General features: G+C 42.2%; 1 protein-coding gene across 1 annotated transcript in view; it reads left to right on the forward strand.

Moving 5' to 3' along the window:
* The window catches only part of DSG2 (desmoglein 2), a 34533-nt gene extending 32548 nt beyond the window's left edge, over positions 1 to 1985 (forward strand). The window contains exon 14 of the mRNA XM_012725784.1: positions 906 to 1985. Within this exon, the coding sequence (XP_012581238.1) occupies positions 906 to 1628 (723 nt within the window). The 3' untranslated portion in view covers positions 1629 to 1985. The remainder of the gene's footprint in view (positions 1 to 905) is intronic.
* The last annotated feature ends 22715 nt before the right edge of the window (positions 1986 to 24700 follow it).

Consider the following 24700-nt stretch of genomic DNA (forward strand, 5'->3'; position numbering starts at 1 on the left):
ATACATACATACATACATACATACATACATACATACATACATACATACATACATATATATGTGTATATATTGTGGTCTGGCTTTCCCTGGTGGCATGTACCAGGTTAATGCACAGCATTGTGAAGCTCGCAGCAGCTGCTTCAGCGCAAGAACGATTTCTGGCCAGGGAGCTGACCCACATGGCACAGCAGACCTCTCTTGTCTCATCTGCTGCTCAGCAGTATATTTCATCAGTCTGCCTGTTCTGCTTCCCACTCTGTCTCTGGTGAATCCTCTCACCACCCCTGCACCTCTGGCCTATACCCAAGTCCTACATGCATAAATAAAAAAAATCTTTAAAAAAAAAAAAAAAAGTTGTAGGAAAAATGATTGGACAGAGTCAGGAAGCCCATGCCTGCAACTAGGAAGTAGAAATGGGCTGGGTGCCCTTCTCAAATACAAGGTCCATGCGCCCATGTGTGGATGGGCAAAGTCAGAATGTCAGCATTCACCAGAGACAGAGTTGGGAGCAGAACAGGGAGATAGACAAAGTACACTGCTGAGGGGAGCAGCGGGCGGGTCAGGAGAGTCTGCCACGCCATGTGGGTCCCCACCCTGTTGGGGCATCAAGTTCATGTTGCAGTGGTTGTGGCTAGCTTCATAGTGCTGTGCTTTAATCTATTGCGCCACCAGGCACAGCCAGGCCATGTTGTGACACTTTATAGTCGCTGTAATCTGATGCAGTCCCTCTGCCTTTCTTAGTTTTTCACATATTTAGTATTTTTTAAGAACATGGGCCCATCTTTCTGTAAGATGTCTCATATTGTGTTTCTCTAATGTGTCCTTATAAATGCCATGTTCGCGATAGAACAAGAGTCTTATGAAGTGAAGTTGTGTCACTAACCTTGTGTCTGCTTCCATTTTAGAAAGTAGCTGCTTACACTGAGGACGATGACTTCCATGCGGTCAGAGACTGCCTTCTGGTATATTCTCAGGAAGACACTAACTCTCTACATGGTTCCATTAGCTGTTGCAGTTTGATTGAAGGAGAAGTAGATAACTTCTCCTTAGATGATTTAGGATTTAAATTCAAGACCCTAGCTGAAGTCTGCTTGGGTCGAAAAATTGTTACAGATGTGGAAATTGAACAACAGTCTGTCCAAGAAACAGACACGAAGGCAGCCTCCCATTCACACTATGAGCAAACCAGAGCTGACTCAGACAATACCTACAACTCTGGTAGGTATGAAGCAAAGGCAGAGATAGTAACTCCGGAAAGAGTTACTGAAAGGTCTGTGTCTTCCAGGCAGGATCAGAAGGTAGCAACAGCCCCTCCTGATCCCTTGGCTTCCGGTAACGTTCTAGTGACAGAAACTACCTATACCACAGGCTCTGCTCTGTCGCCAAGCACAGTGATCTTGGCTCCCAGAAAGCCTCAGGGCCTGATTGTGACGGAGCGGGTATACGCCCCAGCATCCACCTTGGTGGATCAGCATTATGCCAGTGAAGGTAATGTTGTGGTTACCGAGAGAGTAATACAGCCTAACGGGGCCCTAGCTGGGCCTAGTGTTGGCCACTCTCATTCTTCTGTCTCCTCATCGTCCACCAGAGTCTCTAAGCACAGCACCATCCAGCAATCTTACTCCTAAGCGCGGTCAGCACAGTCTGAGCCAGAGGTTAACTCGCAGCAACTGATGCATGTTTTCAGTGGATCTGGTTTTTCCTGAGCCTTACAGGGTCATAATGCACAAAGGACCTCACTGTCTCAGCTTCTAGGGGTGTGCTAAGATTGCCCCGTGAGTTACAGTGGGCATAATGATGAGGCTGCATCTGAAATCATACAGTATTCATAAAAGCAGCCAGAAAGAAGGTGACTCCTCTGAATTTACCAAATTCGCAGAGTATCAAGTTCATTGGTCACTGACAGGACCACCCACGAAGCTGCCCGGACCTCTGCACACTTTAATATTGCTTCCTATATTCTCTACTTGACTGCATCTAGCAGATTGCCAACAACTCGCTTATCTGAAGGTACAGCCCAAAGTCTGGGCTACCAATTTTATTGGTTTCCTTAAGAGCCTTTTTTAATCTGTCTTGAGTTGACTGAGGTTTGGATCACAGACTTGATAAGAACACACATTGCATATTTCTGTGTGAGTTTGCACACATGTGTCCACTTGGTGTACATGTGCGTGTTTGCCCTTAAAAATAGCATTATATCTTCCCTTTTCCTCAGCTGTCATGAAAATATTGAACACTTCAATATCAGTTCCGAATTCCAGGGCAAAATTCATAAATATAAAATCACTTTGCTTTTTAAGAATAATATACTACAAACAAAATTCAGGGTGCATTATCTTCTATTTATAATAGTTTAGCTAAATTACCCATTAGACATCATTCTGTGATAGAAATGTGCTATTTCACTATTAAATCCTCAGCACCTAGCATGGGTGCCAATAAACATTTGGGAAATTAGATGAATTTTCGGTAATGGCTGTATTGGCCATGAATTTGAAATTGTGAGCTTATTAACTGTGTCATAAAGCCATGACTAGTTTTTGTGACTTACTACCCAAGTATCAAGTATTAGAATTGACCTAATTTTGTATTGTATCCTTGCTTTTTCTTTTGAAAAGTTACTTCTGGGCATTTTGGCTCCTACGTTGATTGTATTTGTATTGCTCCTTGAAAAAAACGAATACATTTTAAGTTTTGATGTATAAGTGTATATGAGTAATAATTTATGTAAATATGCTGCACTGCTAAATAATTTTCATAAATTTTAAAGGCTGTATTTTCATGATTTTCCATGATATTTTGCTTAAAAAAAGAATCTTTAAAAATTCACTGTAGCACATTTTTAGAAATGTGGTTGAATTTTGTTGCACAAAGCTTTATACTTTTTGTTCCCACTGACAGTGGATGGGAAAAGGCAGATATTTTCGGATACTGTTAAGTGTGGCCAAGGTGAAGATCGCTCTTTCGATGACCTAAATTGTTTTACTCACTACTTAGTAATTGTTGCAGTCGTTTTCATTATAGACTTAGTAGCTAATTTTTTATTAAGTGTGGGACAGGAATATCACTTTGTGTGAAAATGTAAATATGACATCTGTATACTAAACAAACAAAACTTGGCCTGAAGCTTCCTCCCAGCCAGGCTGCAAAACCTGGCCTGACTCTCTATAGCATATTCACATTTTCTTAATGATTTTCTCTGTCCTTGAAAGGGTGATTTGTTTTTACATGTGTTCTGTGGGAGATTATATTTGTATGCGTAGCATAAAATATTTAAATAAAAAGATGACTTTCAGAGCTGTCCTTTCCATATAACTAACTCCCTATTACTTCATGTTTTACAAAGTAATGTAACCGGTTTTCAGAGGGAGAGAAGGCGGTCTTTGAGCAGGAGTGTGTTGAACTTTGAAAACTTAATTAAAAACACATATCTCTTATGAGGAAGCTGGAACTCTCATTCACGGCTTGTGGGGATGTATGCCTACTTTGAAAAAGAATGTCAGTTTAATAAATAGTTCAACATAGGCGCTCCCTGGTGGCGCAGCGGGTTAAAGCACAGCGCTGCAACTGAGCCGCAGCGTGTTAATGCGCGTTCGATTCCCATGGGGGAAAAAAAAAAAAAACACTTATCTCTGCTGACTTCCTGCAGGGGAGATGGAGAGAGAGGGATCAGGAGGAGGAGCACGGGGATTGTGGTGATGGTGCATGGGTGAATTGGGGGAGGAAATTCTATGGGGAGGGGTAAACATTGTTTAAAAATGAACAATGATGTAAAAAATATATAAATAAATTAATTTGATTAAATAAAACACATCTCTGCCTCAGCCAGCCTCCTGAACATACTTCCCCTCCCTAAGAAAAGGAGAAGTACAGATAAAGTAATTAGAAGTACAGATAAAATATGAAAAGATTTTATGGGAACTATGTCTAGTAATAAGTTCCTTATCTAAAATTCAAATTAAATGGTGGAATCCATATTTCAATTTGCCAAATGTGTGGCACACTTGATCCTTAGGGACCCATGAGTGCTCTCCACCCAGAGGGCAACACTGGAGGAAACTTCTTGGCCTGATACACCTGTTTTCACATCCCACCAGAGATGAAGTCCATAAAGAGTCAGGTCCTGTTTCAGTTGCTTATAGTTTACAAGGGAAAAGGTCTGAGGTTCACCTAAATTGGAGTCTCACACTAATAATGCCTTACCAAGATCTCCTATAGGACCTGACTCACGAAGACACGTGTATTTTTGTGCCTCCAAGTGCTCACCCCAAGTTGCACAAGAGAGCGATTTTAGTTAAATCTTCACAGGTAGTCCAATCGCCACTGCATCAAAAGGAATATGACAGAATCTCAAGGGTCACCTAGAAATGAGATATTTTATATTGTTACCTGATGTTTAAATTTTAATTCTCTAGCATACCAAAATTTCTTGATTTCACTATTTTAGTGTAGCTCAAATCCTGTAGATGATTGTTTTTCATCTAGTTTTTCCTCTAATGCCTGAGAGGAATGTTAACATCTACAACTGATTATGGCTTTGCCTACTTCCAGGCTAATTCTCCTTTCACAGTCTATATTTTGAAACTTTCACTGTGTCATTATGTACCAACACATTGGTTTCATAGTATCTTCCTGAAACACTAACCCTTTAACCAAATTATAGACTAACATTTTTTATCATTGATTATATTCTTTGCCTTAACCCCTTTTTTAAAAAAATATTTATTTATGCATACAGAACCAGGGTATAAGCCAGAGGTGCAGGGGCAGTGAGATGATTCATCAGAGACAGAGTGGGGAGCAGAACAGGCAGATAGAAGAAGTACACTGCAGAAGGGAGCAGTGGGTGGTCAGGAGAGGTCTGCCATGCCATGTGGATCACCTCTGAGTGGGATCAAACTCATGCTGAAGTGGTTTTAGCTTCTTAGTGCTGTGCTTTAACCTGCTGCACCACCAGGCAGGGCCCTGAACCCAGTTTTTTCATTTTTGTTTTTTTTTTAAGATTTATTTATACATACAAGAACTGAAGTAAAGCCCAGAGGGTGAGAGGATTCACCAGAGACAGAGTGGGGAGCAGAACAGGCAGATACATTGACATACACTGCTGAGGGGAGAAGCAGGGAGACAGGAGAGGTCTAAAGTACCATGTGGTTCACCTCCCTGGCCAGGGATCAAACTGGTGCGGCAGTAGCTGGAGATAGCTTCATAGTGCTGCAGTTTAACCCCCTAGCAACCAGGGAGGCCCTGTCTTGACATCTATTACCTAACATCAGTTTTGCCATACCAACGTTTTTCTGCAGTGTTTGAATGGTATAGACTTTTGATCTTCATACTTTCAACCTTTTTATGCCTTTAAGAGTAGGTTTCTTATAAATAGTATACATAATCAAATCGCTATACATGTCTTGCTTTCTTGCCCATTTTAAAAATTTCTGCCTTTTCATGGAAAGTTTTCGTTTATAGTGGTTACTCCCATGGATGAGGTGTAGGCCGCATCTTGGTATTTATTTTCTGTTGGTCCCATCTAGTTCTCTTTTTTCTTCCTTGGTGTGTGTCCAAGGAGTCCAGTGTGGTATCTTTACTGCCCAGTTAACTGTACCTCCCTGTGTTTGCTTAGAGTTTAAAGTACTCTTGTTGCAGAAATGCAATTAAAGACAAAATATCCTGCCAACCTAGAAAAACTCCACAAAAGTAGAAAGAAAACAGTTGTATTATGAAATAAGTATTCTATTATAAAACCAGAATGTGATGCCCACGACTGCAAGAAAGAAATTGCAGACAAAAAGAAATCTCACCTTTTTATGTAACCAAGAAGGGGCAACACTTTGCACACAGGTTCACAAGACAAACGTAACTGACACTTCTGTAAGAATTGCCAGCACTGTTTGTCATATGTAGCTCATCTTAAATTCACCTGAATTGTGGTGGCCATTGTGCTTGTCGTTTGCCTTTATCCAAAGGCATAATACTTGCATATCTATAGCAAATAGCCAGTTATCATTTGGAACTAAGCTCCCATGGAAAAGGGGAAGAGGAAATGTGTCTTATTTATGTGCATGATTTTGATGTTCAAAGAGATGCCTCCAGGTCTTGAGAAAGATATTCCTATTGACTGTTTAAAAAAGATGTAGGTACCACCTGAAACGGCAAAGGGAACCCTCCCTTAACAATTACAAGTTTCCAAAGTAAAAGAGAAGGAAAGTCTCTTTGCTCCCGGGCCAATTCCATTTTTTCCTTTTAAGTTTTGCGATTATCCTTTGTACTGTAGGGTTATGGTGCATGTGGTATGTGGCTGTTGATCAGGCAGCACAATTTCTTTCCTTGTGAAAAGGATTTTTGGTGACATAGCTCTAGAAATTACAGTATCCATTTCCCATTGGTGCAGTCTACCTTCAAATATTCTAGTACTTCACAATGTACATGAACCTTCACCTTTCACTTTTAGAATCTTGCTGTCACTCTGCCCTTCACATCCATACTAAGCAAGAGGCCTTCAAATGTTTCTTGTCCTACACATCTTCCTTCATACCCCACCCCATTGACTATAATGCATTTTTGCATGAAAATTCTGAAACCTGTGTCAAGTCATTCAAGAGGAAATGGACTCATTGAAAATCCAGCAAAATTTTCAAAGTGGATTTCCTAAACCTGTAAGATGATCATCATCTATCAGTGTATCCCCTTCTCACGTCCCCTCCCCACCTCCATCCTTCCTCTAGTCTGTGACATTTAATTTGCTGCATCAAATCCATGTTTGTTCTTACTGTGATGTGCCAATCAGTGCACTCAGAGAAGGGAAGGGTTTGAAAGGTTCTGACATGAAGAAACCTGTATAGATTTACAATCATTTTTGCAGTAGTTCAAAAATCTTATATTTCAGATTCTATATTACAGTTGCTTGGATTTATAGATTTTTATTCATCGTGTTAAAGACTTGTTTTATTATTCGTCTCATTTGCTCAAGATTTTGCATGAGGATGGAACCCAAAGATTCCATTTCTCAACTGCTTTCAGATTTGTAGCAGAAAATTTCGCTTTGTAATCCTCTTGAGTTGGATGCTTCTGGAGAAAACTTGAGCCTTGTCATTCCCAACCCCTCCAAGAACCACTCTTACTGTACCCGTAGGTATACATGGGCTTTATAAGAAAAAAAAGCACTGAATTGGAAAAGGAAACAAACAGTGTTTCAGGTACCATGATGAAAAAGCTAGGAAAGTATTCAAATACAAATATTGTTAATGCTTCTAAATGAACTCCTGCTGGGTGAAGTCCAAATTGAAGCTGTTCTAGCAGTAAACTAATGAAAATTCAGATAGCAGTAATTCAGATGTTTCTGTACTTGGAGAGCCTCTGAACTATAGACATAGATTAAATAACAGAAGCCCTACCCTTTAAGCCTGTGCACACAGGAAACATCAGAGTAAATGCATGTTATATGCTTCTTGGCCACAAGATGGCACTATGAATGCAGCGAAAGAGGCAAGGTCAGTAGCAAAGCCAAAGGGTAAAAAATTAAGCGATTTATTAAGTCAGTAAGCAATGCAAACTGACAAATGTCAATACTTGCCTTTAATGACTGTACACCACCCAGACGCTTCAGGGTGTCTGGGAAAGAGGGCCGAGAAGTGGACGTCAGTATAACCTGGACGACTTTTTTGGTAGTGAAATACAAAAACGTCTTTCTGAAGGTCAGTTACAAGCTTTTGGTTTTACTAAAAAGGCTGTGTTTTGGTAAATGACACTGGCCAATAGATTTACAAATACACACTTAATCTAGATGGGCTGATTTCAAGAACAGAAGTTGACTTTATCTATACCACTAAGGTCAGTAAAATGTCTGTTGAGCTCTCTATGTACACAGCACTGTTTAGTGACTTAATTTTATTTCAAGATGAGTTAAGATCTAGCCCTTTCCCTCCCACGGCTCATACTGTAGTGAAGGTGATAATTCCAAATACGCTATTGTAAAAAATCAAGACAGTCTATAATAAAATAATAATAATAATACAGGCATCAAAAATAGAAAAGAAAATGCCCAGACTGCTTGGAGATAAATTTCTCTATAAGATCAGAAATGAGGACTATCTAAGAAATCTTGTTAGAGTGGTGACCTTTTCATGAAAAGTGAATAAGAAAGCATAGGAATAGTTTTCCTTTGGAATTAATATCAAAAAACAGATGAATGGATCATGAAGATGTGGAATAGCTACACTATGGAATACTACTCATTCATCAAAAATATAAACTCGTGGCATTTGCAACCACATGAATGGAGCTGGAAGGGATTATGGTCAGTGAAATAAGTCAGAAGGAAAAAGAAAACTATTAGATAGATTCACTTATACGAGGAATATAGGGATACTGATCAGAGGGTCAGAATAAAAAACAAAACTAACAGGAAATTATATATCTCTGAGGCACCCAGCAGAGGAGGGGAGGTAAAGGGGTCAAAACAGGGGAGGAAAGAGCACAAGGGACTGTGGTGATGGCTCACAGGGGTTATGGTGGGGAGAGATTTATGGGCACTACACCTGAGGAGAGAATACAATTCTACAACAAATGAAGTGTTAGAAAAACTTTAAAAGAATTTTCTTTAAAGATTTATCTATGCATGCAGAACTGGGGTACAGGCCAGAAGAGCAGGGGCGGTGAGAGGATTCACCAGAGACAGAGTGGGGAGCAGAACAAGCCGACTGATGAGGTACACTGATGAGGGGAGCAGCAGGCAGGTCAGGAGAGGTCTGCCGCGCCATGTGGGTCACTTCCAGGGCGGGGATCAACTCATGCTGAAGTGGCTTTAGCTTCTTAGTGCTGCACTGCAACCCGCGGCGCCACCAGGGAGGGCCAACTTTTAAAAGTTTTTAAAAATCAGCAAATGGAAAAGTCCAGCTTAATTAGAGGTGTCTGGGAAATGACACGCAGGGCTGCAGCAGTAGGCATGGTGAAGAGGTATGCCAGACTCAGGCTAAGCCCATGGGACCAGATGCCCCATAGAGTCACAGGTCCCCTCCAGCAGGACTACCTTCCGCTCAAGAAAGAGGGGGTAGGTTTTCCTGGTGAGCTGCAGTGGAAGATAGTGAAGGTAGAGGATGGGGAAGAGCTAAAGATAACTCCAACCCATGTGGGTGTTAAATATTAACCTCTTCTTTTTCACTAGAACTTGCATTGATTTTTCCATGTATTCTCAGTGCCTTTCTCCTGGCTGTAAGGTAAATTTTAAATGTTATGTCAATAAGATCACAGAATCAGCAGAAAGGCAGGTTCTGGTTATGGCAAAAATGTCTCTTCAACAAAATTAAAACATAACATTTAACAAGAGATTTGCTCCTTCTGACTTGTCAGTGTATTGACATAAAACATCTTGCAAAGTTGAGGAATCAAAATTAGATTGGTCATTTATTTCATGAGTCCCTACACTTTAAAAGTGATCAAAGTACTTGAAATTAGACTATTCCCGAAAACTATTGACATGTTTGTTGTCATGAGCACTTGGTTTCACTTTGTTCTCCCTGAAGAAATTGTAAACTTTCTGAGTCAAGAACTTTGCTTTAACCATCTTTGTACCTTCAGTTCAAAATACAGTGCTTTATTTATGGCAGTTATGCAATTATTTTTTCTTGTTTTTGAATTGACTTTAAATTAAACATCATAGTAGTGACATAGTTGAATGGCACACCTCACATCACTGCACATTTTTCCCAGTGTTCTATGGGGAAACTTTTCATACACAAATTTTAAAGAACTTTTTACAAGTACCCAGATCCCCACCACCTAGATTCCATGTCATTATTCTTGCTTTATCACATATATGCCTCCCCACCCACTGCTCTGTTCATTCATCAATCTCTCCTGTGTTTTTTAAAAATTTCCAATAACCATGAATACACGTCCCTATAAATATGCCAATGTGCTTCTCTTTCACTGGAGATCAAAGCTTACTTACATTTTTCTCTTTTAAGATAAAATAACACACAATGAACAGCACCAATGTAAATGTACGTTTGCTAAGTTGATTTTTTTAAGGTTAACCTTATTTTTGTATTTTGATCCTCAACTGATTGGATGAAGCCTTCCCACACCTGGAAAGGCAAATCTCCTTGACTCAGTATATTTAAATGTTAATCTCATCTCAAATACCCAAAACACTCTCAAATATCTGTGCACTTTGTGGTCCATTTAGTTGACATAAAATTAACCATCACAGTCGGGTCTCTCCCAGGAGGTGGGAGATTTGTGTGTGGGTCACAGAGTTCCCAATACCCCAGGTCAGACCTGCCCCCAAGCATGTGGGCACATTTCCTCCAGGGAAATTCACAGCGTCCCTGGACAGCTGACCCAGCCACTCTGCGGGCTGGGTATCTGCTCTCCCAATCAGTCTCCCCATCGCTCTTCCTGCCCGTTCCCCTCAAGAGTCACTGCCCTCAGTGCAGGTTCTCTGTGGAAAGTCCTGGGTCTCTATTGGGAAACTTCTGAGGGTTTTTTCTTTTAAGCAAATATTATTGTGTATGGTTGTTTTCAGGGGAGAAATCGCTCCTCTCCTCTCCATTCCATCACGATTTAGGTGGGGTCTCAAAAGGGCCACTTTGTTAAGCCCCAGTGGAAAAAAGCACAAAAGCATTCTCCCAATTTCTTTGAGAGCAGCTAAGTGGGTAGTTAAAGGGACAGATGTACTTTCAAGCTTTTTTCAGGAAAGAGGTTTGTGTTTTGTTTTGCTTTGTTTTTAATGCAGGAGTTTTCCTGTGAAAATTAAGAGAAAACTCCCACATGAGCTGGAACATTCTCAGGAAAGGTAGAATGAACTACTATGTTTTAACTAGTAGAGGATTTAAAGTTTTAAAAATTAGAAAAGTGGTTTAGGAATCCATCTACCCAATTTTAGCCAAAAGGTGAGCCGAAGTAAAAATAGAGATTGGTAGGAATATTCTCTTTTTTCTTTCTTTTGCATTTGCTTTCTTTCTTTCTCCCTAACACGTACACATACCCCACACTCCAATAATATTTGGCCAAAGGTACAAAACAAACAGAATAACACAAGGCAAACTGTAAAAGAAGTAGAAACCACATAAAGGAAACTTCTGTTCCAGGTCTTTCCCCACCTCTGATATAGCCCTGCTGATGGGGGCTGGGTGTGGGAGGATGAAGAACATCTAGAAGCAAGTGACCTAAGGAGAGAGTCAGATCCTGCATCTCAGCAGCTTCTAAGATTTTACCTCCAGAGATAGTCTTACAAGGAAGCTCATCATGGTATCATTTAATATGTGGAAACTGCAACCATCAGCTGCCTTCAGTGCTACATGTGGATTAAGGAGACAGTTTAACGTTACAGGACAGCTCTATTCCTAAATTACTCTTAGTCATCACAAGTGTACCGGGGAGAATAGCTTTTTCCACCATTTGTTCACGCCTGGTGTGTCAGGCAGACCAGACTCAATGGCCCACTATTCTGAAGAGCAGATCAAGGGCAAAGCTCACAGGAATGTGGACTCCTGTACCATACACAATGAAGCTTTTAGATGCAGCGGCCTTCCTCACTCATGGCTCTTAACCTGGTCAAAAACTGTTGTATTGGGGCCCTCCCTGGTGGCCCAACAGGTTGAAGCTCAGCACTACAAGGCTAGCTGCTGCCACCGTAGAATGAGTTCAATCCCCAGCCAGAATGCTAACTCACATGGTGCCACAGACCTCTCCTGACCACCCGCTGCTCCCCTCAGCAGTGTACTTCAATCGGCAGTCGGGCTGTTCTGCTCACCACTCTGCTTCTGGTGAATCCTCTCACTGCCCCTGTGCCTCTGGCCTGTATCCAGTTTTGTATGCATAAATAAATAAATCTTTAAAAAAAAAACCTGTTGTACTAAAGGCAGTCATTTAAGAATGGAAATAAATGAAATGCACATTTGCTTTGAAATAACAGATTCTGTAGCCCCAGAGACTTACATGTGAGAATGGTAATTGTATTCAATATTTACTGGGAGACTTTGATGGGCAGACGTTATATTAAGTAAGCATTTCTGATAGGATACCTATTCTGATAATCTGAGTTTTATCTTTACAGTCTTCCTAGAGATAAGTCCTGTTTACCCCATTTTGTGGGAGAGTGAACTGGTGGTTGGGTGATGTTAGGTGATGTGTACAGCTGAGCATGTGTCCTGTATCTTTTCCATTATCAGCTATTTCATACTTACTAAGGAACTGATGAGGAAAGAACACAGACAGGGAGGAGGAGAACTTTGGGTTTGAAAAAAGAGAGGCTCTTTAAATACAATTCAAGTGTGAAGGCATAGAAGAGGAGGTTTTTCCCCTCTTCAAATATTTTTAATGATTTTTCATCACTACAACACAAGCACAGGTGGAAATTTCCATTCACCTATGATCTATGATTGCTAATCTTCTTTAGTGATCCCTTAGCAACTGGGTAACAAATGGAGGTTGGCAAACCGGGCTGATTAGCATTCTTTTTCAGTCAAAAGAGCAGAGTTATTCCAAGGTACAACCAACAGCCCTGAGGCTTACAGGGGTTTTAAAGGTCAAACAAACTTGTTGTTGGTTTGGTTTGGTTTTTTCCTTCAGAGCAAAACAAGTTTTCTTTGTTCGTTTGGTTTATAAAACTCATATGTCCACAAAAGGGAACAGATTCTGGGCTGGTGGCGGAAGGGCAGTTCTCAGCTCCCTAAATCTCCCAACACAGGGAGACCCTTAGTTCCTGAAGCTTCTCAGCTTTCTACATACATAGAAATCCATACCAGTCCTTGTTAATGACCATCAGCTGTGAAATGCTTTGAACCATACAAAGGCTAACTTTCCCCAGGAGCAAAACTTCCACAGAACTGGATGGTTTCCCATCCTCCCATTCGGTGCCACCTCCTGGCCAATAAAAGCAGGGATGAGGGCACTATCATAGGGGCACTCCGCTCACAGCTTCTACATCCAGAAGCGCGTCCTTCAGTCTCATGCTTAGTAGTTAATCTGCTTCAAGTTAATGTGCTTCCATGTATGCTTCATAGCAGCGGCCTTTCTTAATATTTTATTGTAGTCTTTTATTGACTTGATGTAAACTTTATCTCCAGTTCAGTTTTTAAATCACCATGAGAAAGACACACACTCTGCTTAACACTAGGTCCTGCATGAAAAACTCACTATACTTTGTCCTTGCTTGCAAGGACCTGCTGGCCTCAGGGATTAGACTAGATGGTTAAAAAAGCAACAGCCACTGAGTGTGCTGTGATACTCAGCCTTCTCTGTTTTTAAAACATCTCATTTTGTTGATTGTCCATTCAAAGCCACCTGCCCCAGGGCCACAACCCACTTCTCCTTTGGGCAGCAATAGGTTATATGTAGACACACAGGGTTTGGATTGTGTGTGATAAAGATTCATGGGAACTTTTCAGGTTTATAATACACTTTTTTCTATGTGATTTTGTACGAGGGATTCTTAAGTGCACAGGTGAGGGGACCCCACAGTCAGGCATTGGGTTGCCCTATAGCAATTTCTTAGGGTTCAAAGTAGATACACCAGAAAAGAGAGGACTTTAAAAATTAAGTGTAATACCAAGATTTCTATGCCAACAGAAAGAATGGCATCTTTTGGAGTAATTACTGCAGCAATACTCATACCTGTCAATGGCTAATACTGTCAATAAATAAATTTTCTCCTGCTACCTGCGAGAGGTTATCATTAAAAATATAGAGAATGTAACTGAATGTCCATGGTAGGCACAGATGAGATTCTCATTGCCATTTCTTTCAAAGCTAAATATTAATCTCAGTCATTATATTTAATAATATTTTTGAGTTATGAGTTAAGGTTCCATAGCTGTTGATTGTTTCTAATTCCCCTAAGTCTAATCATGTGTGGAGATCCAAGAGGATATCAAGCAAACTTGGGTCCTGACAGGCTCTTAGGCCCAAAGTTCTATCAGTGATATGATATGGATTATTCTCTTTTACAGAGGAAGCATACATTTGGGGAATCTAGAATTACCTGAATGTGATAGAGAAACAAACCAGATGAAAAATGCTCTAAAAATCAAATTTCATATACTAAAATATATACTTTTTAATATTTCTAGCTGTCATGCAGTAGAGGGTGCTCTCACAAATTTAGTCAAGATCTTTCTTGATTTCAAATGTATAATCGCCCCAAGTTAGACTGTATAGGCTGTAGGCAGGTATCTCCCAGAGGAAAACCTGGGCCCTCCCTGGTGGTGCAGCGGGTAAACGCAGCACTAAGAAGCCAAAGCCACTTCAGCACCAGGTCGATCTCTGGCCCCAGAGGTGACCACATGGCGTGGCAGATCTCTCCTGACCTGCCCGCTGCTCCCCTCAGCAGTGTACTTCGTTAGTCAGCCTGTTTTGCTCTCTACTCTGTCTCTGGTGAATCCTCTCACCGCCCCTGCACTTCTGGCCTGTATCCCAGGTCTGTATGCATAAAGAAACAAACCTTTAAAAAAGGAAAACCTAGAACAGTTTCACCTGTTCTAGTTTCCTCAGTGAATATTCGTGTGGTCTTTAGTGTTTCATGTAAGTTAATTGTCCAAATGCTATGAGAAACCATTCAAGTGAAAAAAAAAAAATAATAATAATCAAAAGGGATGCAGACATTTACTGAGTGCTCTCTGTCCCTTGTTTCCTGAAGTAAACTTTATGATACATCTCCTTTACCCCTAAAAGGAACCAGAAACCCCTCTCACCCAGAGGGCAGTGTTTGAATGCAGGTGGACCTGACACACAGCCCATGTTCTTACTTTTATTCCCACCACCCCTATCCACTCCCAGGAACCCACTCGTCTTCCCCAGGGAACAGGGAAACCATGGAAATACTGGGGACCACATAACAATACGATGTAATTGCCTAGGGAGGTTTTTCTCTGCAAGAACAGGGTATATGAATGTTGCTAATGAATGAGGGAAATTACTAAGGTAAATTAAAAAGCAAAATATAAAAAAGTTTCACAGCCATAGGACATCCCAGAAAGACAGTACTGAGTCTGTCTGTCTTTTCTTTTTTAAAGATTTATTCATTTACACATGCAGACTGGGAGAACTAGGGTACAGGATAAGGATGAAAGGATTCACCAGAAACAGATTAGGGAGCAGAACAGGCAGATGGACTGAAATAATACTGCTGAGGGGAGCAGTGGGCTGGTCAGGAGAGGTCTGCTGTGCCATATGGCTCACACCTCTGGCTGGGGATCAAACTCATGCTGCAGTGGCTGCCATAACCTCACAGTGCTGAGCTCTAACCTGCTGCACCACAGGGGAGGGCCCTGTTCTGTCTTTTCTGAGAAGTGTTCCCTTAGTGCTCTTATTCCTGCCTCCCTGCTGATCAGCGGCTCCAGCCTCAGAACTGAGGGGAGCAGAGCAGGGCCACTCTCCCTTTGTGTGTAAGTTTCCCTCATATTCACAAGTTTCATTCCCCAGTTTGGCCCCCTGCAGCCTGCATAAGACTTAAAATTGCAACCGTTATACATTCAAATCCAGATAATCCTTCTTAAAGAGAATCAACCACTGTTGAAATTCCCAGACCACATTTGCACCATTTTTTAATACTTTCCCACAAAGCCCAAAGGCTAAGCTGAAAAGGCCAAGAAAGTTGAAGGCTTTGAATGTCAAATCTCAGCTGAGAATCCAACTGAACATGGTACATGGGTGGTAAAAGGATACCCCCTATTCTACACTGTCCCTCATGTCCCAAGCCCATCCTGGGCGAGAAAGGACAGAGCGGTAGTGGAGCCCCAGGTGTGCCCAGGTCAGGGAACAGGCCCTGTCTTGGAGGATTGGAGCTTCAATTCTGGTGAGGCTCCCAGGAAGCACATCAGCATGGAACTGCAGGGCATACCCAGAAAGTAGCTAAAAAGAGCCTGCCTGGGTTTCCTGAGCAGTGGAAGTGGGGCCCTAAACCCTGAACCTCGATGTTCAGAAGTTAGGCCCTGAATGGTCATGAGTCCCTCTTCCCAGGATCACTTGATGTGACTGTAATAGAGCGGTCCCCAGGAAAAGGTGGGTTTCCAGGAGCCCTGCCCCATCCAAAGGAGGGTGGAGCTTATCAAGGAGGACAGGAATCCGGAGAGGAGACTGAGGAGTAAAGAAGCAGGATGAAGAGACCTGAGGGAGGCCCATGGAGCACACAGATGTGTGAAGAAGCGCCTCTTGTTTCTTGACCCTGGACTGGTTGAAACAGATGTGGGTATGAGACCCACGGGGAGGTTCACTATGGCAGCGTTTATCTTGATTCCGATTTTGCTCTTATTGAGGCCCTAAAACCCTTGGCATCGAGGCTGAGGATGTTCAGCCCTGGATGGTCCCTCTTCCCTGGGTCCTTCTTCTCAGGATCACTTGATATGATGTGTCTAGCTACAGCCAGAGCACAACATGACTGGCTCACATACTCTTCTGTGGAAGTTACTTGTTCATGCTTCACCCTATTTGGTGTGAGAGGTATGAGCAGATGACAAAAACAAGATAGCAAGCTGGAAGGATGGCCAGCGAAAAAGGGACAGGAAGAAGGAAGCTGAGAAAGAGTAGGTAGGATACAAAGAGTCAAAGATTCATGGAAATTTCATCTTCCTTGTCTCTCCTACTTCTTGAATATGTTGCCACATATTCAAGTCTTGTATTGCTGCAGACCCACAAAAAAACTGCTCCACAAAGCCTCCTGCATGGCTACAGCCTGACCCAGCACCCCTCCTCCTTTTCCCAGGCATAGAGGGCAATTTCTGTCTGACCTGCCAGCCAAGCATTTCAGGACACACCTCTGGTTCCAAGGGCGTAAGCCTAGTTTCCAACACATCTTCTCAGCAAGAAGTTTTGTTGCTTGCAGACAAGTTTATGTTAGACGTTTCCCTTAGAGCTAAAGCCTAGTACTTTGCTGCAAGATATGCTGGGACCACTGATTGAGGCCCCTCCTCCTAGCCTCTGAAGATTCCTCCTATTCTACTTCAGGACCAACACCTGTGGGCCTCAGGACCCTTTTAGATAGGGCAAAAGAACTGCGGATGATTGGCATAATAATTAAAGGTGATAGAAGTTGACATTTCATCCAGATATTATTTTTCAAGCCAGACATACACATGTGATTAATAAAATACAAAGCCATTTCAAGGTACTGCTAACTTTTTATTAATTTTTTGTCATAGATTTTTTTTTTCTAAGTAGGTAGATATTAGAAATTCAGATTCAACATTTTTTTTTTCATTAAACAAAGGCCATGTTATTTTGGAAAAGGTTGAAACAGATGAGTCACACAACCAATGTTGTGTCTTATCAACATAATATTCCCTTAACTAGTCTCCCCCACCCACCCAGACTCATCCACGCAGCACCAACGGGAGCCCAGACTTTGATCTGCCCATTCCTGCCCTCAGCCTGAGGCAGACTTACCTTCTTTGTATTGATACTTCTTGAGCCTGCCAAAAAATGAGTTTCTGAATTCACAGAAGCTCAAAGCTTAGGCAAAGTTCAAGTACTACTGATGAAACAGTCACCATTGACCTATTTACTAGCAATTGCAATCATATATCATCTAGAAATATGACTTAAGCCGTTATGTCCATTTAACATATGATAAACAAGATGATCCACTTCCATCCTGCCCCATCTCAGGGCAGATTATTCAGGTTCCCGTCTTTGCATGGTTCGATCACCAAGCTTCAGCCTATTCCTCAGCATGTATAGAAAAAATAGAATGTGTCTATCTTCTTGACCTAATTCACTGGCTTTATTTCCACAGACTATCTGCTGAGAAAGCAGCTCAGCATCAAGAGTGAGCCCCACTTGAATACATGGTCATCACTTAATGGTCATGATCATTACTTACATTTCTACATGCTTCATAATCCGAGAGGCACATACCAAGTTAGCTGATAATCTGGTAGGACTTCCTTCTTCACTATGACAGTGTTGCTTTCAAGGCAAAAAATGGAATGATCTTAAACTGAGTTGTGTGGTTCCCATCCAAAAAGCTGGAGCCTGAAACAGACACTTGCAACTTTTTCTCTAGAATAACCACAACAAACAGAGGCAAGGATTCAACTACCTAATCGAACATGAAGGCAGGCCTGCCAGCTTCCCTGCCTGCCTCTACTGGCGAGGCCAGAATTTATAGATTCCACTATGTCAGTAACTGTGCTGGCCTCTTATCTGTTACTTCATTCAACTGTTTGTCACTGGCACCTTCATCCTTATCACTGTTTAACAGATGCAGAGACTAACACTCATAGTGATAGAAGGAGGAAACCCCAGATCAAACAGCTAGTGCATGGACGCAGGTCTCATAGTGAGATTTTCCGACTCCAAAGTTCAGGTGTTTCCACTGTTTCTCTTGCCTCACAAGAGAAACATTAATTTCTTTGCTTACAATTTCATGCCTAAGTAGATGTAGACACCCTTGGATATAAGAAAGTGGGAGATGTTTGAAGGCTTAATAAAATGGTGGCAGCAAAAATTCAAAATGTCCTCTTCACACTGGAACCCTGCTGAGATTTTGGATAATCCTTCAACCAGCCCTGCTCATGAAAATATTTCAAAGCCCAAATATGAGTAGACACAGCCCACATCTACATACTTGTAATCATCTTCCAAAATGGTCATGCAATATGGAGTTTCAGGGATGAATGCAGTGTGGATAATCTTTGGGGCCTGTAATGCAGACTTCGGGCATGCTATTGCAGGGGGCAGTTCACCCAGCTCAGGAGCTGGCTTCTCCGTCACAGCACCAGAAATGGGGATATTGCAGTAGACCGGCTGCAACAGGGATGCTGGGAAAACTGCTTATCCAAAGCAGGCAGCAACAGCGCCTACCTTCCTGGTGACTTGGGAACCGTCTCTGAAGTAAGCAGTGGGGAGAAGGCCAAGTGGTTTATACATGACTCGAATAAAGCGAGGGCTAATTTCATTTGTTTTTTTATGCAAACATGTATCCCAAGTGAAGAATTACAGTGTTGACATGGTTGTGCATTGAGAGAATAGAAGCTGAGTCGTGTTCCAAGGGAATTATATTGACTAAATAGGAAGCTAATGACAGGGTTTACTTCTGTAGAAGAATCGGCACTCATTTTCAGAATGACCTTGTAGTTTAAACTCTTTAAATTGAGAACACAAGGAACAAACTCCCCCACTCAACTGATAAGTCACTGAAACACAGCAGCACTAAGGCACACTCTGAATGATCTTTTATGCCTGAAATATGTTAGTTGTTCAGACAGAATCCTTCCAAATTTACTAATGTTTGTAAATAGTTCTTTCTAACCAGGTAAGAGACCCTGGTTCACAAAACTCACACATCATAGATCATTTGCTTAGCCTCCATCAACACAGAACTTTGGAGGTCTAGAAGTTCTTACTTGCCTCATAGACACCTGGCCAAATGGACATTTCCAAGCAAACTCTGTGGACACCGAAGGTGTCCATGTACCTGGTCTGCAGCGAGCCTAGCTCTTGCTCATGCCTTGCCAGCCTGAAACTCTGTCAACTGACACCATGGAAATAGAATTATAGTCTTTGCAGTATTCACAGAGCCACTGAACATTATTGCTCAAATATGTGATCAACTGACTCAAAGGTAAAAGCTGAGGTCCAGAGAGGTTAGGTAAGTTGGCCAAGGTTGCCCAGCAACGAGATGAGTTATTTAAGCGATCAGACACTGGACTCTAGGGCCCATTCTCACTCCTAAGCATCAATTGCATCTAAGACAATGGTTTTCAAACCTGAAAGCAATCAGAATCAGCAGGAAAGCTTGCTTAAAAAGCACATTAGTGGGCCCTTCCTAGTGGCACAGTGGGTTAAAGCACTGCACTGAGAAGCTAAAGCCACTTCCCCGCCTGCCCCGAGGTGACCACATGGCGTGGCAGACCTCTCCTGACCTGCCTGCTGCTCCCCTCAGCAGTGTACTTCGTCCATCTGCCTGTTCTGCTCCCCACTCTGTCTCTGGTGAATCCTCTCACTGCCCCTGAGCCTCTGGCCTGTACCCCAGTTCTTGTGTACAAATAAATAAATTTAAAAAAAAAAAACGCATTAGGGGCTTCCCTTGGTGGCACAGTGGGTTGGATCACAACACTACAAAGCTGGTCACAGCAGCTTAGAGTTCCAACCCCGCCTGGAGGTGACCCAAAGGGCGCAGCAGACCTCTCCTGACCCGGCACCTTGCTCCCCTCAGCAGTGTACTTTGTTGATCTTCCTGTTCAGCTCCTCACTCTGGAGAATTCTCTCACCACCCCTATACCTCTGGCCTGTACTCCAGTTCTGTATGCATAAATAAATTAAAAAGCTTTAAAAAAAAAAAAAGCATATTATTGGGTTGCACTTCCAGCGTTTCAGACTCAGTATGTCTGGGTGAACCCAGACAGATAAGTTCTATTTGTCTCAAGGCTTATACTTTGGGAACACAATTTAATGAGCCAATCATGTAGGCTGTGTGCTCCTCTGACCCCAAAGACACAAAATATTTATCTAAAAATCAGAATAAAGCAGTTTGTTCCAATTTCCAAAGCTGTTCTGGGCTAAGTTATTAGGTGAAATGATCTTCTAGAATGCATGTTTTGGAGGCAATAAACTGTCAGCAGAGAGGTCCTGCCTCTCCCACTGAACCATAGCAAAGGAATTATGAATTTGAATCTGAAATCAAAGAGGCAAAAATGAGTCCTCAGGCACACACAGAATCCAGGCGGAGACCGGGGAAACTAACCTGTGTGAAGAGGGAGGTGGGTGTAGGGGGACAGGTGGGGAAGGGGGGACAAAGGAGGTATCTGAGGAGCACTGAGCTTCTGCTGTGTTTGGGTCAGACTTGTGCCATCTAAAACAGGAAAGTGGCCATTAGACTGTTGCCATGATGAGAAACCCCAATATGGGTTTCAGGGGGCAGTGCCAGTGTTGCTGAGAAAGAGACACCTAGTAGCAAATTCAGGAAACATCATTGATTTAGTGAGTGGATCTTTCAAAAAGTATTTTTGGGGCATTTCTGTGTGCCAGGCCCTGCACTAAGGACTAGAGACATAAGAAAGCCTTTGCTATTAAAGCTCTAATCTCCAGGAAAGAGAAAGCATGCGTATGAGCAACTCTGATGAGTAGCATAAGTGTTTGAGAGAGGTTGAAAAAAGGGAGAAAAAAAAAACTCTTACATGGAAAGAGTTAAGTAAATTCTGCGGGAGTGGGGAATGGCGGGGAACACTTCCTGTTTGTTCCATTAACACTGACTAAATGTCGGTTTACTCAGAATGCCATCCTCACACTTAATGTTCCTATCTACTGGTGACTTCCAGTGCTAGAGCCTGTCTGCATGTGTGTGACCCTGAATCTCCATCTTCACCAGTTTCTCCTGAGCTCTGCTCCCAGACTATAATTTCCAACTACTATCTGGACACAGGTCCCTAAATATTAATCGCTCAGCCCCAGCATGTCCCAAACTATCAATAGATTCCCTGTCATACTTCTAACTTTCTAAGTAAAGTATTTTATCACCTAAACAACTTCCCCAGCTAAAACACTGAGTCACCCTTGATTCTTCTCTCTCACTTCTTTCCATTCCTGATCTTACCAGAACCTCTTATTTCTATCTCCATACTGTCCTTCCATTGTTCCTTTCTCTCTGCGTCCACAGCCTTCCTCCTCACTTCTGCTATTGAAACCCCCTTCTCTGATATTCTGTCGCCAAGTCTCACTTCTCCATGGGGGTTGCCTTTTTCACCTCTGAGTGTGATTTTGGTGCACCCTTGGGAAGTCAGCCCTATCACTGGAGAATGATTGAAGGGGAGGAGGGCACAGGGTGGCATGTCCCAGGGCCTGCCCAACGTTGAGTTGATGTTTGAAGGGCTGTAGCGCTTAATGAGGATGGAGTAGAACGAAGTCTTGGCCGTCTCTGAATGTCAGGCAAAGGACGCTCAACTATTTAGCTGGCCAAGAGGGCTATGAGAAAGCTTTTGTAGAGGAATGTAATGTAATCAAAAGTATGCATTAAGAAGATTAAGTTGGCAGTAGTTTATATAAATGATTATATGGAAAATAGATTAGCAGTAAGGAGACCAGCTAGGACAGAAGTGCAAAAGGCGAAACGATTAACAATGAAATTTTGAACTCAGTTGGCAGCTCTGGAAACAAGAAGTAAGAAGAAGGATAAATGTTGTGGAGAAAGAATCCCTATTACTTTTTATAGTCTGGTGCTAAAGAGTGGGAAATTCAAGGATAACTATTGAGGTTTTGCCTGTGACCTGCCTGGAGAAGAGTGATACCATGTAGACAAAGAGTGATGGGGTGAGGGGAGAAAATTAGAGGTGACGGGGAAGTGCAGAGATCAGATTTAGATGTGTTGAGCTTAGGGCACTAGTGGGGTGCCATGAAATTCAGGTCAGAGTCAGGTGTCTGAGCAGCGAGAACAGAGTTGGATGTTCCTATCCTGAGGGGATGGAGTAGCTGGGGATGGAAATGATCATGATGGCAGACAGGGGCCTCCCTGGTGGTGCAAGGGGTTCAGCACAGCACTATGAAGCTAGCCGCAGCCACTGCAACACAACCTCGATCCCCAGACATGGGGAAGCACCCACATGGCACAGCAGACCTCTCCTGACCTGCCCACTGCTCCCCTCAGCAGTGTATTTCAATAGATCTGCCTGTTCTGTTCCCAACTGGTCTCTGGTAAATTTTCTCACTGCCCAACCCCCCCACCTCTGGATTACACCCCAGTTTTTGTACACATAGATAAATCTTTAAAAAATAAACAGGTGGCAGACAGAGAAAATACTTTTGGATTTGGTGATGTTAAGAATAAGAGTAAAAAAAAAAAAGAGTAAAATGGCCCTGTAAGAAGGAGGAGGCTGGGAAAGTGGACTTTCATCACTGATGCCCATGGTGAGGAAGAAGTAGCAAGGTATCTAAGTGTTAAGCAGAGAGGAACCAGAGAAGTGGACTCACAATCAAAGGTCAGGAGAGGCATCCCCTGTGTGGCATAATTGATTTTTAAGTGTAGAAGAAAGAAAGAGGCAGAGAGAAAGTAAGTGAAATTACAATAAATGGAAGGTAGTGGAGAATCTAGAAGACACCTAAAAATTAAGATCAAGTCAAAAGGAGGGGATAACAAGAAGAAATAACCATCTCTTTTGTGAATGAGCAGGTGGAAGTAGAAGGAACCCAGAACAAAAGAAATGTAGGCTGAATGTTTAACCCACATTTTTTAAGAAGTAGGAAATACAACAAAGAGTCAATAGCTATGGGTATGGGTGGAAGAAAAATCAAGCTGTAATAAGGGTTACACAAGAATGAAGTCCATTTTTTAGGGCATTATCAAGATAATTTTGTTACATTTTCCATAAGCAAGTTAGCACGCAGTATCTTCCATGATGTTCTCCACCCTCTCATAGGGTGAGAGGATGCCCAGGATAGGGAAATGGAAGATCAGGACATGAGGCATCTCAGATCCTGGTGAGGGCAACTCTGAACTGACCTACATGGCAAAGATTGATAGCAGGACAGAGCCACCAGGAAGCAAGTCCCAAAAAGATGTGCTGATGTCTACAGGGAGTTATCTCGGTCAGGTGGGGAAACTGGTAGTTTGGACAAAGCTCAAGAGACAGGCGCTTATGTGAAGGAACCTGATGTCATCTCCAAGGAAGAGCAGAGACCACTTGGGATGACAGTCAAGGACATAGGGAGAGTCTGAGTACAACAGGATTAAAGTTTTCTAGGACTCAGTGGCACAAGTGGGCATAAGAATGTTCTAGGGGTAGTGAGCGCATGTGAGCAAAAGGAGTGAAAATTGGGGAAAGAGAGGCAATCGCAATAGCAGGGATAAAGGAAACTAAGGGTCTTGCTTAGGAATGTGTGGTTACTGCTGGTGGTCAGGACGCAACAGCACCTCCCCGGATACACACGGAGAGGAGACAGGGGACCCAGGGAGCAGGTTTGCGAGGCAAGACAGCTGCTCAGTAACAGCCCTCCTGCTATTTATTTAGTAATAAGACCCAAGCATGATTGATTATGTGACAAGGGCAGGAGAAACGGAGTCCAGGCTAATCAACTTTATGGGAACAGTATCCAGGGAAGACAAAGGGTAATCAGCTTTAATGGGGAATCTGAGGGGACATGTCGGATACATATGCAGGACTCAATGCTGCGTCCTAACCTGTTGCACCACCAGGGAGGGCCCTTAAATGAAGTTGTCAGTATAGTAACATTTAGTAATAAAAAAGAAATAATATGTTGCCATTTCACAGGACACTGATAAAAATTGCTCTGATTTGTTGTCTACATTCAAAGTTTAAGGAAGAATTAAATTGCAAAGATTTGTATAAGGATGAAATTTTTCCCTTCCGATAATACAGACTTCCTAAATTTTAGCTACAGATACCAACGGTTTGTGGGCCCCAGATTAAGAGTTCTACTTAGGTAACTTGGTCTGGTTCTGCTCTTTTGCATTACATGCTGATTCTGTAGGGTGTTCCTCACATCACAATTTTTAAGTTCTTGCACAACTCATTCCAGTCCACATATACGACCTACACTTATCAGATGTTCCCCATACTTACAAAAACATTGTTTCTAGCATATTTAAATGTATGAAATAATCACAATAAACTGAGAACAATGAAAGTATCCACCAGTGCTGAATAGATAAACAAATTGTGGTATAGCCATACAATTGAATTCTATACTTAAGTTTAAAAAAATAATGAAGAGACCCTCCCTAGTGGCGCAGCGGGTTAAAGCACAGCATTAAGAA

This window comes from Condylura cristata, unplaced genomic scaffold (genome assembly GCF_000260355.1).
Source record: "Condylura cristata isolate star-nosed mole 26May11 unplaced genomic scaffold, ConCri1.0 scaffold00016, whole genome shotgun sequence".
NCBI classification, from domain to species: domain Eukaryota; kingdom Metazoa; phylum Chordata; class Mammalia; order Eulipotyphla; family Talpidae; genus Condylura; species Condylura cristata.